The 17,473-nt window shown below is 39.4% G+C and overlaps 1 protein-coding gene across 6 annotated transcripts in view; it reads left to right on the top strand.

Annotated features, from left to right (window-relative positions):
• The window catches only part of rap1gapb (RAP1 GTPase activating protein b), a 246,310-nt gene that overhangs the window by 205,012 nt on the left and 23,825 nt on the right, over positions 1 to 17,473 (top strand). For all 6 annotated transcript variants that reach the window (XM_041779604.1, XM_041779621.1, XM_041779630.1 and 3 more), the window contains 9 exons: positions 2,503 to 2,581; positions 2,688 to 2,741; positions 3,970 to 4,053; positions 4,136 to 4,236; positions 4,578 to 4,707; positions 13,337 to 13,492; positions 13,633 to 13,704; positions 13,809 to 13,895; positions 17,201 to 17,350. In XM_041779604.1, the coding sequence (XP_041635538.1) occupies positions 2,503 to 2,581; positions 2,688 to 2,741; positions 3,970 to 4,053; positions 4,136 to 4,236; positions 4,578 to 4,707; positions 13,337 to 13,492; positions 13,633 to 13,704; positions 13,809 to 13,895; positions 17,201 to 17,350 (913 nt within the window). The remainder of the gene's footprint in view (positions 1 to 2,502; positions 2,582 to 2,687; positions 2,742 to 3,969; positions 4,054 to 4,135; positions 4,237 to 4,577; positions 4,708 to 13,336; positions 13,493 to 13,632; positions 13,705 to 13,808; positions 13,896 to 17,200; positions 17,351 to 17,473) is intronic.

Below are 17,473 nucleotides of genomic sequence, written 5' to 3' on the forward strand. Positions count from 1 at the left end.
CATGAGTTACAACATCATGGCTTCACAATAAAAGAATGCAGGTGCTAGACTGACCTGCATGCAGTTGTGACCTGTCTCCCATTGAAAATGTAAGCAGCATAAAACAGGACAGTGGAAGCTCTGCAGTGATAAGAAACTTAAGAAGTACATCAAGCAAAATTGGGAAAGAATTCCACTATCAATTCTTCAACATGTAGTGTCTTAAGTCCCCAAATGTAAGACAGGGGAGTGTAACATGGTCGTAAACATGCCAAACTGTGTCCCAACTTTTTTGGGTTCAAATTTAAAATGTTGGTATATTTCCAAAATAACGAAGTTAAGGGGTTTGAACATTGAATATCTTGTATTTGTACTGTATTCAATTGAGTAAAGGTTAAAAATATGTGCAGATTACTGAATTCTATATCTATTCACATTTTACACGCCGTCCCAGCTTTTCTGAAATTGGGGTTTGTTACAAAACTAAGGTCAGAGTTTCACCTAAGTGCACTGAAAGAACTTGGCCCAGATGGACGTTTGGGTAATCAAAAGGAAAGGAAAAAGTCGTTCTTAGAGGGGAATCTGTGATTGGTGCGTCAGTGGACCAATCAGAGCGCCCACACAGGGTCAGTTAACAATACAACATGAATTAATGACTCAATCCTTTAAAATATAAGTAGAAACACTGCAGTTTTGGAAAAGGATATGGTTATACAAGAGTAAAGACACTTCTGTTGAGTCACAATTGTTCTGAGAGCTGTGTTATCATCAGAGTATTGAAAGAAAAAGTTTAAACTTCTCTGTGATTAGGCATAAACACTCAAATCTATTTAAATGTTGACTCTGAAAAAAAACCCTGGTGCCTCAGAGTACTCCACAATCAGCGCTCTATTCATCCTCGCCGTTCGAGTGTAAAGCCTCCCACCCATCAGCGTCACACTCACTCGTGATCGCTCACTCAGATCCTCCTTCACTTTAATTCAAAGACAGATGACAGAGAAAGAGAAGCACCATGTAACCTGTGGATTAATTTTAGCACAGAGAGACTCCACTCCTGGTGTTAATAGCTGCTCTTTCTCTTTGTTAATGGAGCTTTAGAGCGGATGAGTAAATCAGGAGGTATCAGTCACTCGGCCCACATCATTTTTCATATTGTGATGTTTTCCAGTGGATGGACACCACCCACAGTCATCCCATCATCCCATCAAACTCAGTCACCCTGGTTTGGATAGTCACAGGCTCTGACTCATTCAGTCCATATTTAAAGCATCTGTGAGAGGGCTATATGATTAGTAATGTTCTCCTTTTTATCTCACTGTTAATCTTCTCTACAGTTTAAAATACTAACACAAAAACTCTAGTACAGTATGTCGGTATGGTATGATCTAGTACAGTACAGCGCAAAACGACCAATCCACCTGTCAATCTCACAACCCAATCTAACCTCACTCCTGAACAAGACCCAGAGATACTTGAACTCCTTCACTCAGGGCAAAGACTCCCCACCCTGAGGGAGTAATCCATGTTCTTGATTGCAGTGCAAGAGCTTACCAGATACTTGCTCAATTGGTGAAACTGTACCCATCTGTTACACTATATAGCCTGGCTTGCTGGCCAATACAACTAGCGAGTCCTTTAAGGAGCAATGCTCACTGAAATCCCTTGAGGGTATTGCCACTTCCACTACTAGGCACCTAGGCCCAACTTAAAAAATTTGGAAATATCCCTTTAAGATTGCTTCATGTTAGGGCAGATAAGCACTGAACCCAAACTCTCCTAACTCTTGTCCTCTTTTCCTTTCAATTTCAGAAGGCCTAAAAGCAGGCACCATCCTCCAAACTCTTTAAATACAGCATATCTATTCTAGTACAACTCCAAACACAATCTGTGCTGAAATGTGAGGCTGAAACAGCCTGCTGTGCCTACTTAAAGGCTGCTAAGCTCTCAAACAGACCGTCATTGTTCAGGGAGGGAGTGAGGGGTTTATAAAACATAAAACAATCTGCAAAATCTGCATTTCATCTTTACTTTTTACAGTGTGGTGGACGTATTTGTTGTGTTATCGATCACAGATACAAACAGTTTGGTGTGATCCTGCAAAGATGATTACTAATGCCTGTTTAACCATCCTCCCACATATAGGAGTGTCGTGTGTGTCCAGGAAAAATTATTCTTTCATCATACAGTTAAATGAGCATCGCAGTAACATGGCTGTTATCTAATCTTGATCTCTTTGTGGTACAGTGGAGGTATTGTTTATATGGTATTGTTTAATGCACCCTTCAAATGGAGTGGAGCAGTGACCCCCCCCCCCCCCCGGAAAAGTAATCATGGCCGTTTGACTCTCTCTCAGCCAATCTGTGCTCAAACATATCAAGTTATGCTCGAGCATATTATGCTCCCGGCTCCACACGGCATCTATAGGATCCCCTTTGAACTGGAAATTACTCGCTTGAATGCTAAGCAGCACAGCCACTTTGAATTGAAATACATTTGGACTTTCAAACTGTTTTTTTCTTTCAGCACAAAGGTAAAAACCTACCATGATGTGATTCCCATTTCCTGCCTTACTGAGTTCCCCAATGTGGTTCAGATGGCCAAGGTAGACATTATACGTTTTATATATATATAGCACATTATATGTAGTTAAAGATATTTTTTGTTCTATTGCATGTTTAATATGAGAATTTCTTTCTATCTGCTTGCAGCTTGTTTGTGAAGAAGTAAATGTGGACCGTTTTTACCCCGTCCTCTATCCAAAGGTGAGTTCTAACGCTCTGCAAACAAACTGCTTAAAACTGTCTTTGAGATAAGACAGTTAAACATATTTGATATTTACTATCTTGAGTTGGACTGCCTCTGATCAGGTCATAGAGGGGAAAATTCACTCACAACACACCACAGGATAATCTGGTAAAATAATCTAAACGACCATCTAATAATCAGGCCTAGGGATAAGTGGAAGAAAAGGGAGGGATGGAAGGATAATAATTCAATTTCGGTAAAGCTACAAACCAAGTACACATTTCTTGCCCACACGACATCCACATATCATACCCACACTGCTATGTCAGTGAACTTTAAAGAAAATACTTTGTCTCTGATTTGGCACTGAAAAGGTTGACAACTCCAATTTCCACATACAGCGACTGTGCCGCGATCCGCCAGTGAATCGTACTGCAGAGAACATCGCTCCCTCTTAAGTCTATCAGAGCATTTCCACAGCTGGCGCCCCAGACCGGCTGCAGTGCGTGCTTGCGGCGCCACTCCGCTCTGCTTCTTTCAGGATATGCTGCACATCTATTTTCAGTGCCAGCCGCTGCCAAACCGTGTCAATTCCCGTCAATCAGAAAGCTCCAAAATGGAAGTCACAACCGTAGAATATCCGGTTCTTTCAAAATACAACACAACGCACTGATTCCCAGTCGCAAATCATCACGACATCAACATTACGTCTCATCCTGCAGCTAGAGCAAAGGGTCACCGAGAGGTCAGTGGGTCACAGAGCTATAACGGTGCCATTGATGAGGAAAAGTCAACTTTTTGGGGATATTTAGCCAAAGAATTTTACATAAAACCACAGATCCTTTAAGCAAACATTAACCTTTTGATTCCTTGTGTACTCCCCCAATGGCAAAACCAATAATATCATAGACTTATACTGGAAAGGATGATAAATTAACCCCAAAAGGTAAAAACGTCTGCTGTTGGCATACTTTTCCTGTGTGAACATGCAGTTCTCCTGTGATCTATGCCTGCTGATCAGGGCTGCGCGCCGATGTACAGCGCTCTAGACACGCTTCCAGTGGGCGAGGTCATCCCCCTTCGGTCAGAGCAAACCTGCTGCACTTCGGTGCGCGGCACAGTCGTCCTATGTGGATATTGCGGCCTACTCTTATGGGTGTCATCGATTCATTTGCTCATAATGTTCCACTTGTATTGACCTTTCAACACCACATCTCTAGAAGCTTCCTCTCCTCTCATCCACAGGCATCAAGACTCATTGTGACCTTCGATGAGCATGTGATCAGCAACAACTTTAAGTTTGGAGTTATTTATCAAAGATTCGGCCAGGTTTGTGCCCTGTAGAGATAACTCTACCTGTTAAAATTGTGTCAGCTCTACTTTAAGAGTAATTTTGTCTTCCTCTGCGCAGACAACAGAGGAGGAGCTGTTTGGAAACATGGAGGAAAGTCCGGCCTTTGTAGAGTTCTTGGAGTTTTTGGGCCACAAGATCGAGCTCCATGACTTTAAAGGGTTTGTTCAGTAGTTTTTGTTTCATTCACAGTTTTAAGGAGGCCATCACTCACCCTGTTATTGATCAGCGTTGGCTTAAAATGAATCCCTGAAAAAGGCGATTTGGAGTGTCCTGATATTTGTGGTGTAGCTGACATTGTGATTGAGTAGGCAGGAGAAGTGCCCTTAGCATTCATTCAGTGATGGATGGAGCGGGCGTTTAAGAGCATACTCTTATTCTGCTCTCCTCACGCCTTTGTTTGGTTTTCTTTTCAATTTTTTTTTCTCTGAAATTCTCTCTGCTCTTTGGTCTCCTTTTTTGTATGTGTGTCCTTAAATCCTCCCTTTATTCTCTTCTGCAGGTTTCGGGGCGGGTTGGATGTCACTCACGGTCAAACAGGGACAGAATCCTACTACACCAGTTTCCATAATAAGGAGATAATGTTTCATGTGTCCACCAAACTGCCTTACACAGAGGGAGACTCACAGCAGGTACAGTGACATTTCAGTGATTAATTATGTGGGGATCTAATTAGAGTTTTCAAGGCACTCATCCTTTCTTAATTCATTCGTGAAGGCTTCTATTTGTGACTCCTTCATGGTTCAGACTTTAAGCAGCAGCAGCTAATGTGTCAGGGCTGTAAAATCAAAAGATTTTTCAAGGTGATGCTGGAAAAACAAGAGAAAACAGTACGTTGATACTGTAAGAATCAACTGTGAGAACAATAGGTTGACATTTTGGTGGAAAAAAATGTTTGGCTTTCTTTTCAAGTTCTTTTCTTTTACACAAGCTGTGTTCACACATGCACATTTGAGAATTGACAGCAACCTCCTGAAATCATCCGAGTAGCTTACTCCCTCATTTCCTTTAAAATGTGGAGTTTTTCCTGACAGATGGGAGGATCTTAAGCTGGCATAACACTACATGATTGAAAGCCTGACTTTAGGCCAATTTTACTGCTATTTATCACATCAGAGCAGCCCAACCTTGGATGAATGGTTCTAGGTTTAACTGCCTCCGACAGAATACCCACAACAACCAATGAGAATAAGCAGACCATGTGGAATCACCAACTAGACGTGAAGTACTTTTACTCCTCACAAACATAATCACAACTTTACCTTCATCTCAGGACAGCCAGCCCAAGATTTCCATCATCCTCCATGTTTGTCTTTCTTCTAAAGTTTCTGTGAGATCTCCCATGTGCAGAATCTTCAATGTGAATCAGCAGGTGTGTGTTTTAACCTCCAGTTTCCACATACATGGACTATGCTACAATCCAACACTCAGCGATTTTGCTCCAACCGAGGGCAAGCAACGGCCCCAAGTAGCTCGAGACTCAAGATCACAGGAGAACTATGAGTTCATGCAGAAATTGTATGTACACAGTGGATTTTTGCCTTTCTAGGGTTGATCTGCAGTTCATCTCTACATGATTCCTTGAATTTATTGCTTCCGCCATGGGTGAGGAGATAATGAAGGGAAAAGGATTGTGTTTTCTACTAAGGGTGTGTGGTTTCATGTAAAATTATGTGGTCTTCACCCTCTAAAGTCAACTTTCTTGGCATTGAAGGAGCTTTGTCTTGATGACCTATAGCTTGTGCCACAGGATGATATTGATATAATGTTGATATATTGATGATTTACAATTAGAGGCCCATGACTCCTGTTGCATTTTGAAGTTGACCTGGTGGTTTGCGTGTTTTTGCAGCCTTTTGGATCAGTCTGCTCAATGTGTATTGATGTGCTTTGGCAGCGGCAGGCACTGTCAATAGGCAGAGATACATGGTTCTTCTGGAACACGCTGGAGATGGATGGGAGCACGGACAGTGGAATTACAAGGATTGACCAGAGAGGGAGCAATTTGATCCACATTGCGCTTCATGAGCAGATTGCAATGCAGCCGGTGTATTTTGAAACTGGAGGAACAGCCTGGCTAAGTGGTCTAGTTTGTATGATAATAAAATTATAAGGTGAAGAATCATTTGAAACTGTCCTTATGCCTGTGGTCTCCTATGTTTTTAGAATTGCTTAAGAAGTTAAAACCATCTAGTGTTTGGCCGGCCGCAGAGACAAGACAAAACAAAGATAAACGGGTAATTTCGAGCAATTCATCATTACATGAGTCGAATTCGCTAATTTTATCTTTATCTTAGCTTGGCGTGGTGATATTATCACTGTAGAACCCCAAAGGCCCACACAGCTGATTAGAGGATATCAGTACACTGCGGAAGGAGACAAAATGGCTAAACTTGCATCATAAATTAGTGACTGACACAGAGGGGTTTTTGGGAGAAATTTTTGCACAGAGCTCGTTAAACTATGTGGATAAAATGTTCCCATCTATAGCCACTATGCCGCCAGTCTCTCTGAGCCTGTAATAACCAAAGGAGCAGCTTTCACAGAAATCATTGGAGGCTAATGCTACTGCTAAAGCCAAGTACCTCATGCCACTCAACTTCAAAAATCCCAAAATATCTCTTTAACAGACTGCATACAAAGACTTTACAGGCAGGGTCATTGTAATAATTTAACTTAACTGGCTTTACAGAGGACAGAACACTGCTCTGTACCATGTCAGAGTCGCTGATATGATTCTAGTTTGACAAGAGCAGACTGAGCAGCATCACCAACCAGATTTTATATTCTTTTACAGCTCACAAACATAAGCACAAATATACCTTCATGTCTGCCATTTCATTTCTATCCCTTTCCTAATTTTTTTTTTTTTATTATTATTTTTGCTGCAACTGAAACATTTACCCGGTCAGCTAGCCAGCAAGATTTTCCTTGTCCTCCATGTTTGTTTGCTTCTGAAGCTGTTTTTCATCATTCCAGTCACAATGCATGATAGTGGATTTTGCAGATATCCAATTTGACATATTTATAAACTCATTTTAGCTGGTACTGACATCAACATATACACACATATATATATATATATATATATATATATATATATATATATGTGTATATATATATATATGTATATATATATATGTATGTATATATGTGTATATTTATATATACATATATATGTATGTATATATGTGTATATATATATATATACATATATATTTATGTATATATGTGTATATATATATATATATATACATATATATGTATGTATATATATGTATATACATATATATGTATATATATATATGTATGTATATATATATGTATGTATATATATATATATATATATATATATATATATATATATATATATATATATATAAAAACACCAACACCAGTGTCTTCGGTGCAAAGAGAGGCTGAGTCAAGCGAAGCTGAGAAAGGAGCAGGAAAAAGAGAGTATAATTGTTGTTTTTGGGCTTATTTCAAAATGTGCAGGGCTCAGAGTGGGCCTCCTTGAGTCTGTGGCACCTTCGACAACCACCTATACCTGATGGTACACTTGTATACTTTGCTGATTTTTAAGTCTGTTTTATGATATACTTCTTCAGTCAATATATTAGCTGTGAATATTAGCATACATTTTTGAATCTGCTGATACTAATATCACACAGATGACATCATAAATATCAATAATTTCGCTTCTGCTTCCTAAAAAAGGCCAGAAACAGTCTGATGTTTATGTCTTAAAGTTATACAATATAGGTGTGGCAGGAATTCAGTGTTAAAGTAAAAAGGAAAATGTGTTGTTTCTGATATTTATTCATGGAAATGCATGAATTGTTAATGTGTTGTAGAACAAAAATAGCATTTATTTGCACTACAGTGTATGAAGTGTAAGAGGTGAAAAAAGGTTTGATCTCATATGTTGTGATCAGCAGGGTCCATCTGGTTACAATCATCTATGCTTTTGGCATTTATATCATAACACTTAGCAGAAGCATACGTTTTACCAGCCTTAAAGATTTGGAGATTTTAAAAAACATTTATGAATTTAACCCTGAAAGCCATCCACTGGCCTGCCTATGTACTGCAGGATTTCAAGATGGTGGGCAAGTGACAGGCAGTGCTACATAGACATTAAAATTAACATAAAAATATAAAATAAACAGGACACTGAGAATCCTTTAACACAAGAGCTGCGCCTACAGTACACTGCTGCTCGAAGAGTATGGAGTTTTGAGTGTTTCTGAAGTGTTCTAGTGTGTATTATGGTGTATTTGTATTGAAGGTTTTCAGCTGAAGACTTTCTCTTTGATATTGAGTCACTTTAAGCTGCAGTCGTCCTTGCCTCTACCTCTAAGGTTTGAACTTTGTTACCACAGTAACTTCGCACAGACGCTCCATACTGCCAAGGCTTGAAGGGACACGGAGGACATAAACAACACCCACATGGGATGATTCATGAGGGGACTCAGCTGCAGCTGTTAAAATGTAGCTTTATAAGGAGGGAGAAAGAGCTCGCTTCATGTAGCCTTAACTGAGAGTTTTAAAAGTTCCAGGTGTCTAAATCTGGCATTTAGGAGCTTGTTTTTTGTGTCTACCTGCCACTTAAGTTTGGTTGCTACACAGAAAGTGTGAAATAATATTAAAGTGTGGGCCATGACCCCCTGGTGAGCTCTAGAGGTACTGCAAGTGGGCTGTGACAGGCTAATTACAACAAAAACCATGAGCATTATTCTTGAACTTGAAATTATGTAGTAAATCAGTGGTTCCCAACCTTAACCAGGATAAAAACAAAGTGATCAATTGCTGTCAAAAATCAACATCAATTTAAATTGCTCATCAACAACACCCTAAGAAGATATGCCTACACAAGTTTTTAAAGATTTATTTTTGGGCCTTTTCATGCCTTTATTTGATAGAGTAAGGACAGTGGATAGACTCAGAAACAGGGAAGAGAGTGGGGAGAGACATGCGGTAAAGGGCCGCAGGCCGGATTCGAACCCAGGCCGTCCGCGAGATGTTTGCCGTCCCCACAGGGGGCCCCGGCCCTGGCCCCCAGGTTGGGAACCAATGTTTTTTGGGCAATGTGTAAAATGTAAATTAAAACAGAATGTAATAATTTGCAAATCACATAAACTCATATTTTATTCACAATTAAACAGAAACAAAATATTAGATGTTGAAACTGAGACATTATACCATTTCTAAACTCATCACGGTACTAAAGAAACGCATCTGGAGAAGAATTAGCAGCAGGTCAGTTACGTGACTGGGCATTAAAGAAGCATTTTAGAGAGGTAGAGTCTTTCAGAAGTTAAGATGGGCAAAGGTTCCCCAATCCTCGAAAAATGGGTCAAAATTTCAGAAAAATTGTTCCTCAATTTAAAATTGCAAAGACTCTTAATTTGCCACTATCTAAAGTACATGATATCATGAGGTGATTCAGAGAATCTGGGGAAATCTCAGTGCACAAGGGACAAGGCTGGAGGTCAATAATGGATGCTGGTGATCTTTGGGCCTTCAGCTGGCCCTGCATTAAAAACCAGCATGATTCTGTACTGGAAGTTCCTGCATGTGCTCAGGAATACTTCCAGAAATCATTATCTGTCAACACAGTTCTCTGTGCGACCCACAAATGCAAATTAAAACTGTATCAGGTAAAGAAGAAGCCATTATGCATAATCCAGAAACACTGCAGAATGGAAAACTGTTCTGTGGTCACAATTTGCCAAACGTGGGGTCCCTGCTTTCTACATCTGAGAGGCAGAAGAGCTACAGATACATTGTTTTTTTTGACAGATTTACCCACAGTGGAGAAATATCATAGATTTAGAATGTCCGATGAAAACTACATTACATTTTAGTCTAGTTTTAGTCATCTTGATGAAAACTAAACTTAGTTATTTGTCAGTTTTAGTCATCACAGATCTATTTTTGTTAGTTTTAGTCTAGTTTTTGTCATGGAAAAAAATGCTGCTGATGAACATTTTCAGTCATAGTCTTAGTCAACTAAATTAACACTAGTTTGACGGCTTTGATTTTTTTATATTACCTCTGAAAAGTTTGAGACAGTTCTTCACGTTTGGGCATGAAAACTCTCTTACTTTGAACTATTTAATGATGTATAGACATTATCTATCATTTTAAATATTTCATGATGCTGCAATAAAACCGTTCCACTTCCTGGAACAGAGAGGATCATTCTCATGTGAACAAACAGTCTTAAATAGAGGCTGTAAAATAATCAGACTGCTGCTTGGAAAGAATCTTCTATAACTTTTACTGTGTGTACACAATCCATCAACCCCAAAGACATTATACTACTGCTCTGGTTATCACTAAAGCTGATAGCAACAGGTGTGAAGTGGCTTGTTTAAGGTGTACTGAAGTGTTATACAGCATGATAACGGATGAAGGGCAAACATAGTGCAAAGCTGCAGCGCTGTCATGATGTTGGTTCAGAGGTGAAGGATTGGAGTTAGGTTGACTTTTTTATCACTTAACTGTAAAGTATGTTTCTGCCAAATCTGATATATGTAGTTCCACTTAAATGCTGCCGTGAAGTGATTTTGAATTGCAGTCTGAGAATCTTTTTCTTAGAGCTGATCTGTATATATGCCGACATCCAGACACCTGCATGGTTCCATTGCCACATATTTGTGTTTTTTCTCATTTGATAGACTTTAATTAAAGTGATGAAAAGTAGAATTCTCTGATATTACAGGAAGACTAAAAGCACTTTAGAATCAGAGTCCTTGTGAATAGAAATGGAGAGAAACCATTTGTATTCTAGCAGAGGAAGCCAGTGTCCTTAAAATGCTTCACAGTGTCCAGCCTTTTAAAAGATATTGCCTAGGTAAAGAATGAACATGAGTGCATGTTCTGTCCTTCAGGTTTACAAGTGCTCTTTTACTTTGAAGCTTTTTGGCAAACAGGGAAGAAAATACAGCTTTTGAACAGCTGCAGTCTAGGTCTCTGATTGAAAGCTGTTTACAGAATCAGAACTTTGCATTGCTTGAAGTTGAATTCAGAATCATTTACCTCTCAAAGTATCAGCTAACTTTAAAAGACTGGGCCTAAGTAACTGCAGTCTAGTGATTCAGAGTACATCTCTGACCACGTTTTACTGGCCTTAATGTCAGTTCAAATAGTAGATTGTGTAAAACATGGACGAAGGCACAGTGAAGTCACCCGGTGGTTTTTACAAGCCTTCCAGGGCCGGCTGCTGAGAAGCATTCCCACAGCATGATGCTGCCACCACCATGCTTCACAGTGGGGATGGTGTATTTGTGGTGATGTGCAGTCTGATGGTCAAAAATGGTCATTTTAGTCTCATTAGACCAAGAACTTTCTTCCACTTGACCATGGAGTCTCCTACATGCCTTTTGGTGAACTCTACTCTAGAGTTTTCTTCAACAGAGGCTTTCTCTTTACCACTCTCCCATAAAGCTTTGACTAGTGAAGAACTCCAGCAACAGTTGTTGTATGCAGAGTCTCTCCCATCTCAAAAAGTCCTCTCATCTTAAGTTCAGCTGTCCTACTCCAGAGGAGACGATGTAGGTGAGCTCTGATCCCAGTTTTAGAAACTTCTATACCAAATTTTCGGAGACAGCACCCTTTGGTGGCGACAACCAACCCCATTCTTGACTAGAGTAAATTAAGTCATCTTGAATCTTGGACTAGGAACTAGGGCAAGAAGTTTTTCAAAGTGGCCCTTCTGGACCTGCTTTTATTGATCCCAGAATACTTTGCAAGTATCTTGGCAGTCTGATTCACTAGTCTCCTTCTTGCATGGTCATTTTTGTGAGGACGGCCTGATGTAGGCAGATTTACACATGTGACATAGTCCTTACATTTCTTGATGACAAATTTACCAAAACTCCAGGGGATATTCAGTGCCTTGGAATTTTTTGTATCCATCCCCTAATATACTTTTCTATAAGCTTTTTTCTGAGTTGCTTGGAGTGTTGTTTTGTCTTCATGGTGTAATGGTAGCCAGGAATACTAATTAAGCAGTGACTGGACCTTCCAGACACATGTTGCTTAATACTACAATCACTTGTGATGCATTCCCTGCGCTCAGGTGATCACTAACTGTGAGACTACTAGCACCAATTGGCTGGACCTCTGTTGTATTAGGTCAGTGAAAATTTATGCAGTCACTTACTTTACTTTACGTATATTTATTTAACTGACATTATAAATCTGTTTTCAGTTTTTGTCGTTGTTTTCTTTTTTTGATCAAAAAGCCAAATTATATTGACTATGATTTATTTATAAAATTGATAAAACAGTAAAACACCCAAGGGGCTGAATACTTTTTATAGACTTTGTATGTACTGTCCCATTCAGATAAACTAATTATTTTTATTAGCAGCACAAAAAGAACTCAGAAGTCTGTTGTTGTAGAATATCTCCTGGCATATTGCTTTGCATTAAACTTTAACATGTATGCCATTTCTCAACTCCAAAGGCTGCCTCTTGGTTTTAATTTAAATAGTCTAGATTTTCAAATTAAAATTCACATTTATTGGCCTTGTGCATAAATGCATGTTATAATACATAGTGTAATGTTCTGGTACCCATTGAGTCAAAATTTACACAAATTAAAGAGTACAACAAAGGTTTTGAAATGCATTAAAATGTAAAAGAAAGACATAAAAAGCGGTAGTTATATATTTTTTTTGTACCTCTTCATCCATATGCACACATAATATATACATGGAACACGTGAAATACAAAAGACTTCTCAAGAGTGCAACAAAAGTTAAAAAAATATTTAGATATAAAACCATTGCATAAAAAGCGGTAGTTCCATGTTTTTGGTGCCTGTCCAGGCAATACATTCACATATTACATATGAATGGGATGAAGCATCTCTCAATATTTCACTTATTTTAGCAGAATAGTAATAGTAAAACAAATAGTTAATTTTATGCATGTTTCTATTTATTGTGTCTTTGTTTAATTACTTTTGCTCCATTCTTAAATATTTTTTATAAAGTATGAGGATAAATCTTTAAGATGAGTAAACTGGGCCATATTTTTGAGTGATACCTGTGTTAACCTGGTGTGTCATACATCTCAGAGAAGAAGTTCAACCAGAGGACCAAAGCTGTGTCCACCCCACTCTTGGGATTTTCTTCAGTCTGGGCCAATCTTTTAGTGCAAATACTGGAAGTAATTCTGGGGCTTTGGTCTGTGTTTTTGACTCTGTGAGTGGGGATCTGAGATGTTTCTGCTCTCATTTTTCAGCTGCAGAGGAAGAGGCACATAGGCAACGACATCGTCGCCATCGTGTTTCAGGAGGAGAACACGCCTTTTGTCCCAGACATGATCCAGTCCAACTTCCTGCACGCGTACGCGGTGGTGCAGGTGGAGAATGCATGTACAGACAATGTCACCTACAAGGTCAGTCCACTCAGCCACCCTTACTTCAACCCTTAGACACATTTAAGATTCACTCATTCATTATTCATTTTTTTCCCTCTGTGTGGCTTTAAATGTGGCATTGAGTATCCCAGCGTATGCTCATCTGCTTTCCCCTCAAGGTGTCCGTGACGGCAAGGGATGACGTACCTTTCTTCGGGCCCGCTCTGCCTGACCCTGCCATCTTCAAAAAGGTCAGCGGTCACATAAATCCACAGCGCAGCCTCTATTTACATACAGACGCCACAATAAACCTAAATATTCTCCGCCTTTCTGTCTCTATGTTCACTCTCCTCAGGGACCGGAGTTTCGTGAGTTCCTCTTCACTAAGCTCATCAATGCAGAGTACGCCTGCTACAAGGCTGAGAAGTTCGCCAAGCTCGAGGTGAGAAGGGTGCTGTGATGCAAAGAGCACAACAGAAGCAGATACCTCTTGGTTCTCTGTGATTTGTGCACTTGAAATATGTGCTTGTTTGCATCATGCTGGCTCTCTCCTAGGAGAGAAGCCAAGTGACAGTATGGATTTATAATGATCTAAGAATCTTATCTTTATAGCTCTTTATATGCATAAACATGCACATCCAACTGACTTTATCATGACAAGGGACATCAAAACCTCAGTAACTCCTATATAACTCCCATACACAAAAAAATAAAGCAAACTATAAAACCCCAGACACATAAACTCAATTAAAAGTCAGGCAAAAGGGCTGAGCAGACTAAAAAACAACAAATAAACAAAACTCAATGAAAGGAGAAAACAAAAGCAAAGAAATGAATAGATTGACAAAAAGTAACAAAAGGCCAGACGAAAAAGGCAAAAGTCAAATTATTAAACACACAAGTTCACAAAACTCAATTAAAGTCAGACTGAGAGCACAAACTCAAATAAAATAGATGGAAAAATAAACAACACTTTATCTAAGGCCAAACTAGAAGAGGGTTTTAATTAAATCAAGACAGATAAAGACAAAAAAGTCATTTAAAGGCCATGTCTGAATACTTTAGTAGAGCACAATGATAGATAAGCAATTGAAAATATTTTTGTGTGGGCTTTAGAGAGAAACAGTAACACTCTGAATGTTTACAAGCATTCTTATTAAAGGCACAATATGTAGAATTTTCACACTGAAAGGTCTGTCTGAGTTTAAACAGAACTACTCCTTTGTTATATATGCTTACTTTCTTAAATGTTTGCTTGGTCTCAAATATTTCCACTATTCAAGTCATAAATATCTTTCGTTTTCATTGCCGTAATGGTCTGTGACTTGCCATGGAGTTCACCATAAGAGAGCTTCCATAACAGTATGCGACATGTTTACCATTGCAAAGGAAAGTCAGGATTATAAGTTCACTGTTACAAGAAGCTGCTGTTCTGTTGCTGTATTTTGTTCATGTTTTATGCTGCTTACTTGTAATAGTCTGTGATTATTCTCAGCCAGCAGCTGTGCTTCTGTCGCCCAAGCTCTGCTATAATGCAATTAACCAATATTACATGAGAACAGGTTTGGTTGTCACACTTTTTCTCTAGAGTGAATTGCTAACCACCAAACATCTTTTTGTAGTCATTCCTACATGGAATTGACCCTTAAGGTGTTGGCTTGTAATGTGCATCGCTCTTATTTTAGTACTTAACTTAACAAGGAGGTTATTAATTATCAAAAACACACTATGACAACCAACCCCATTACAGGGATGGTCGTCACATACCAAGGGATAGTTTGTCAAAACAGTTTTTTAATGGGAAAAGTCTTAAAAAGAAGGCAAGAAGGCAGAATTACATTTGAAACTTTAATTGCATTGCGGTTGAAAAATACCTAACTTAATGCATCTTAACACTAAATGATCAAGGAACATGAACAGGACAATCTTTAGGTCAGTCTACAGGCCTATAGCAGCATAAAGAACTAAACAAATAGGCCTAATAATAATAGCCTACTCAACTAGGCTCTATGCATTCGATATCATGTGACAACCAACCCCAAAGAGAATGTGACGACCAACCCCAACTGGAATTCTTGCCAGCACCAAGGCTAACCCCATTCTTAAAACTAGTTAGCTAGCTAACAATAATCTAAACTAAAGCTTTCCTATCCAGTCTTTAAGAGTAAGAATTGTTTTGTTATAAACCCATTGTGTAAAAGCCTAGAAGAAAGATACAGAGGAGCTATATATTTACAAACTGACATGAAAAACACAAAACGTATTCTCACCTCTAGTTCAGCTGTCCAGAGAAGACTATGTGGGTGAGCTCTGATCCCAGTTCTGGAAATTTCCACACCAAATTTTGTGTGGCAGAGCCCTCTGGTGGGGAGATATGAGTGTGACAACAAACCCATGTGACAACCAACCCTGTTCTCCCCTAGAGCAAACTAAGTCACCGTGAACCCTGGACAGTAAGGGAGAGACATTTTTCTCAGTTTTTTTTGTTTCAGAGCACTCCTCACTAGCAATTATTATGCTGTGTTTAAGTCGTTTTTGTTTTCAATCTGATATTATGTGGCCCAGATTTAAATGGGGAGCAGGCAGCCTGACATGTCCTTGTGAATGTAAATTTACTATATGTACAGCTGGATATTTAAAATCAGAGTCTCCTCTAACCTCAGACATACAGCTCATCAGTGCTATGGGTCAACCAGCTCCCTGAAATTAGCCAGCTCCCCCTCACAGTGAACTTTGAGTGTGCCTACTATTATTAATATTTTTTAACTAATAAAATGAATTAAAAAGTTAGCCCCTTCTCCCAGCCAACTTAGCTAAAATGACGGAGCAACACAGTGGATGACAGTGAAAAAAGGGCACCAATGTCCTGGCTGTGCATACCAGTGCATTCATGCACCGACCAGAGAGCAAGGCAGAAACCTCATTTTATCTTCCCCTCTGAAGTGCCTCAGTTTACTAGAGGAAAGTGCAAAACATGCTGCAGACTTTCACAGCATGAATGTTTTTTAGAATCTGTATAATTTGCTCCTGATGTGCACAGAGTGGTGCATCAAAATTCACCCTTGATTTATTTGTATTTCCCCTTCCATTTATTTGCATCATCCTTGATGTGCAAAGGCTTTATGGCTAGTTTGCAAAATGTGCCTAATGTTAGCAGCGTTAACACTACCAATCTTCAATCCACTAAGTAGGTAAACATTCACACTTCTGTGCTTAAAAGCCTGACACGCCTGTACAACTATATCCCCATTTTTAGATCAAAACTGTGATCAACTGCACTGTTCCTACAAGATGTTATTGTAGCAGCATGAGATGCTATTCATTCACTGTTTGCACAGGACTGAAGAGCATTGTAGCACCATCAAGCAAAGTTACAGTGGCTCCTAGTGGTGGATGACTCGGTACAGATGAGACAGAGCACTTGACAGGATAAGGCAGTATTGACACCTTTTTGAAACTCTACCAGCCTTGTGCTGATCTTTCCAAGTGGTGGAATGGAAATTTAAAAAAGTCAAAGGACCTAGCGTTGAGCCCTGAGGAACACCACAGTCCATTTAATAAGTGTAGAAACATTTTTCAGTGCTTTCAAAATATGACATAACATTGACACCAAAAACTAAAAATTTAAATCAGTCCCTGAGAGGAAAACATACCATAAACATCTTACAGAAACAAGAAGCTTAGTTCAACTGTGTCATTGCCATTTCTCATTTGAATTAAAACTTTTGCCTTTACTGTGGTTTTCAGGAGCGCACACGCTCAGCCCTCCTGGAGACTCTGTACGAGGAGCTGCACATAAACAGCCAGTCCATGATGGGTCTTGGTGGAGACGATGATAAGCTAGAGAATGGGGGCGGCGGGGGAGGAAGCGGTGGAGGCTTCTTTGAATCCTTCAAGGTAAAGTGGCATCCTTCATATGTCTGGAAGCACCTTTAATCTGCACCTGCACCTGCATGAGAGAACTGTTATGACTGGAGAACTTTTAAGATGCTCCCCCTCCCTCATGTCTTGGCTGGGATT

Source organism: Cheilinus undulatus, linkage group 3 (genome assembly GCF_018320785.1).
Source record: "Cheilinus undulatus linkage group 3, ASM1832078v1, whole genome shotgun sequence".
Classification (NCBI taxonomy): domain Eukaryota; kingdom Metazoa; phylum Chordata; class Actinopteri; order Labriformes; family Labridae; genus Cheilinus; species Cheilinus undulatus.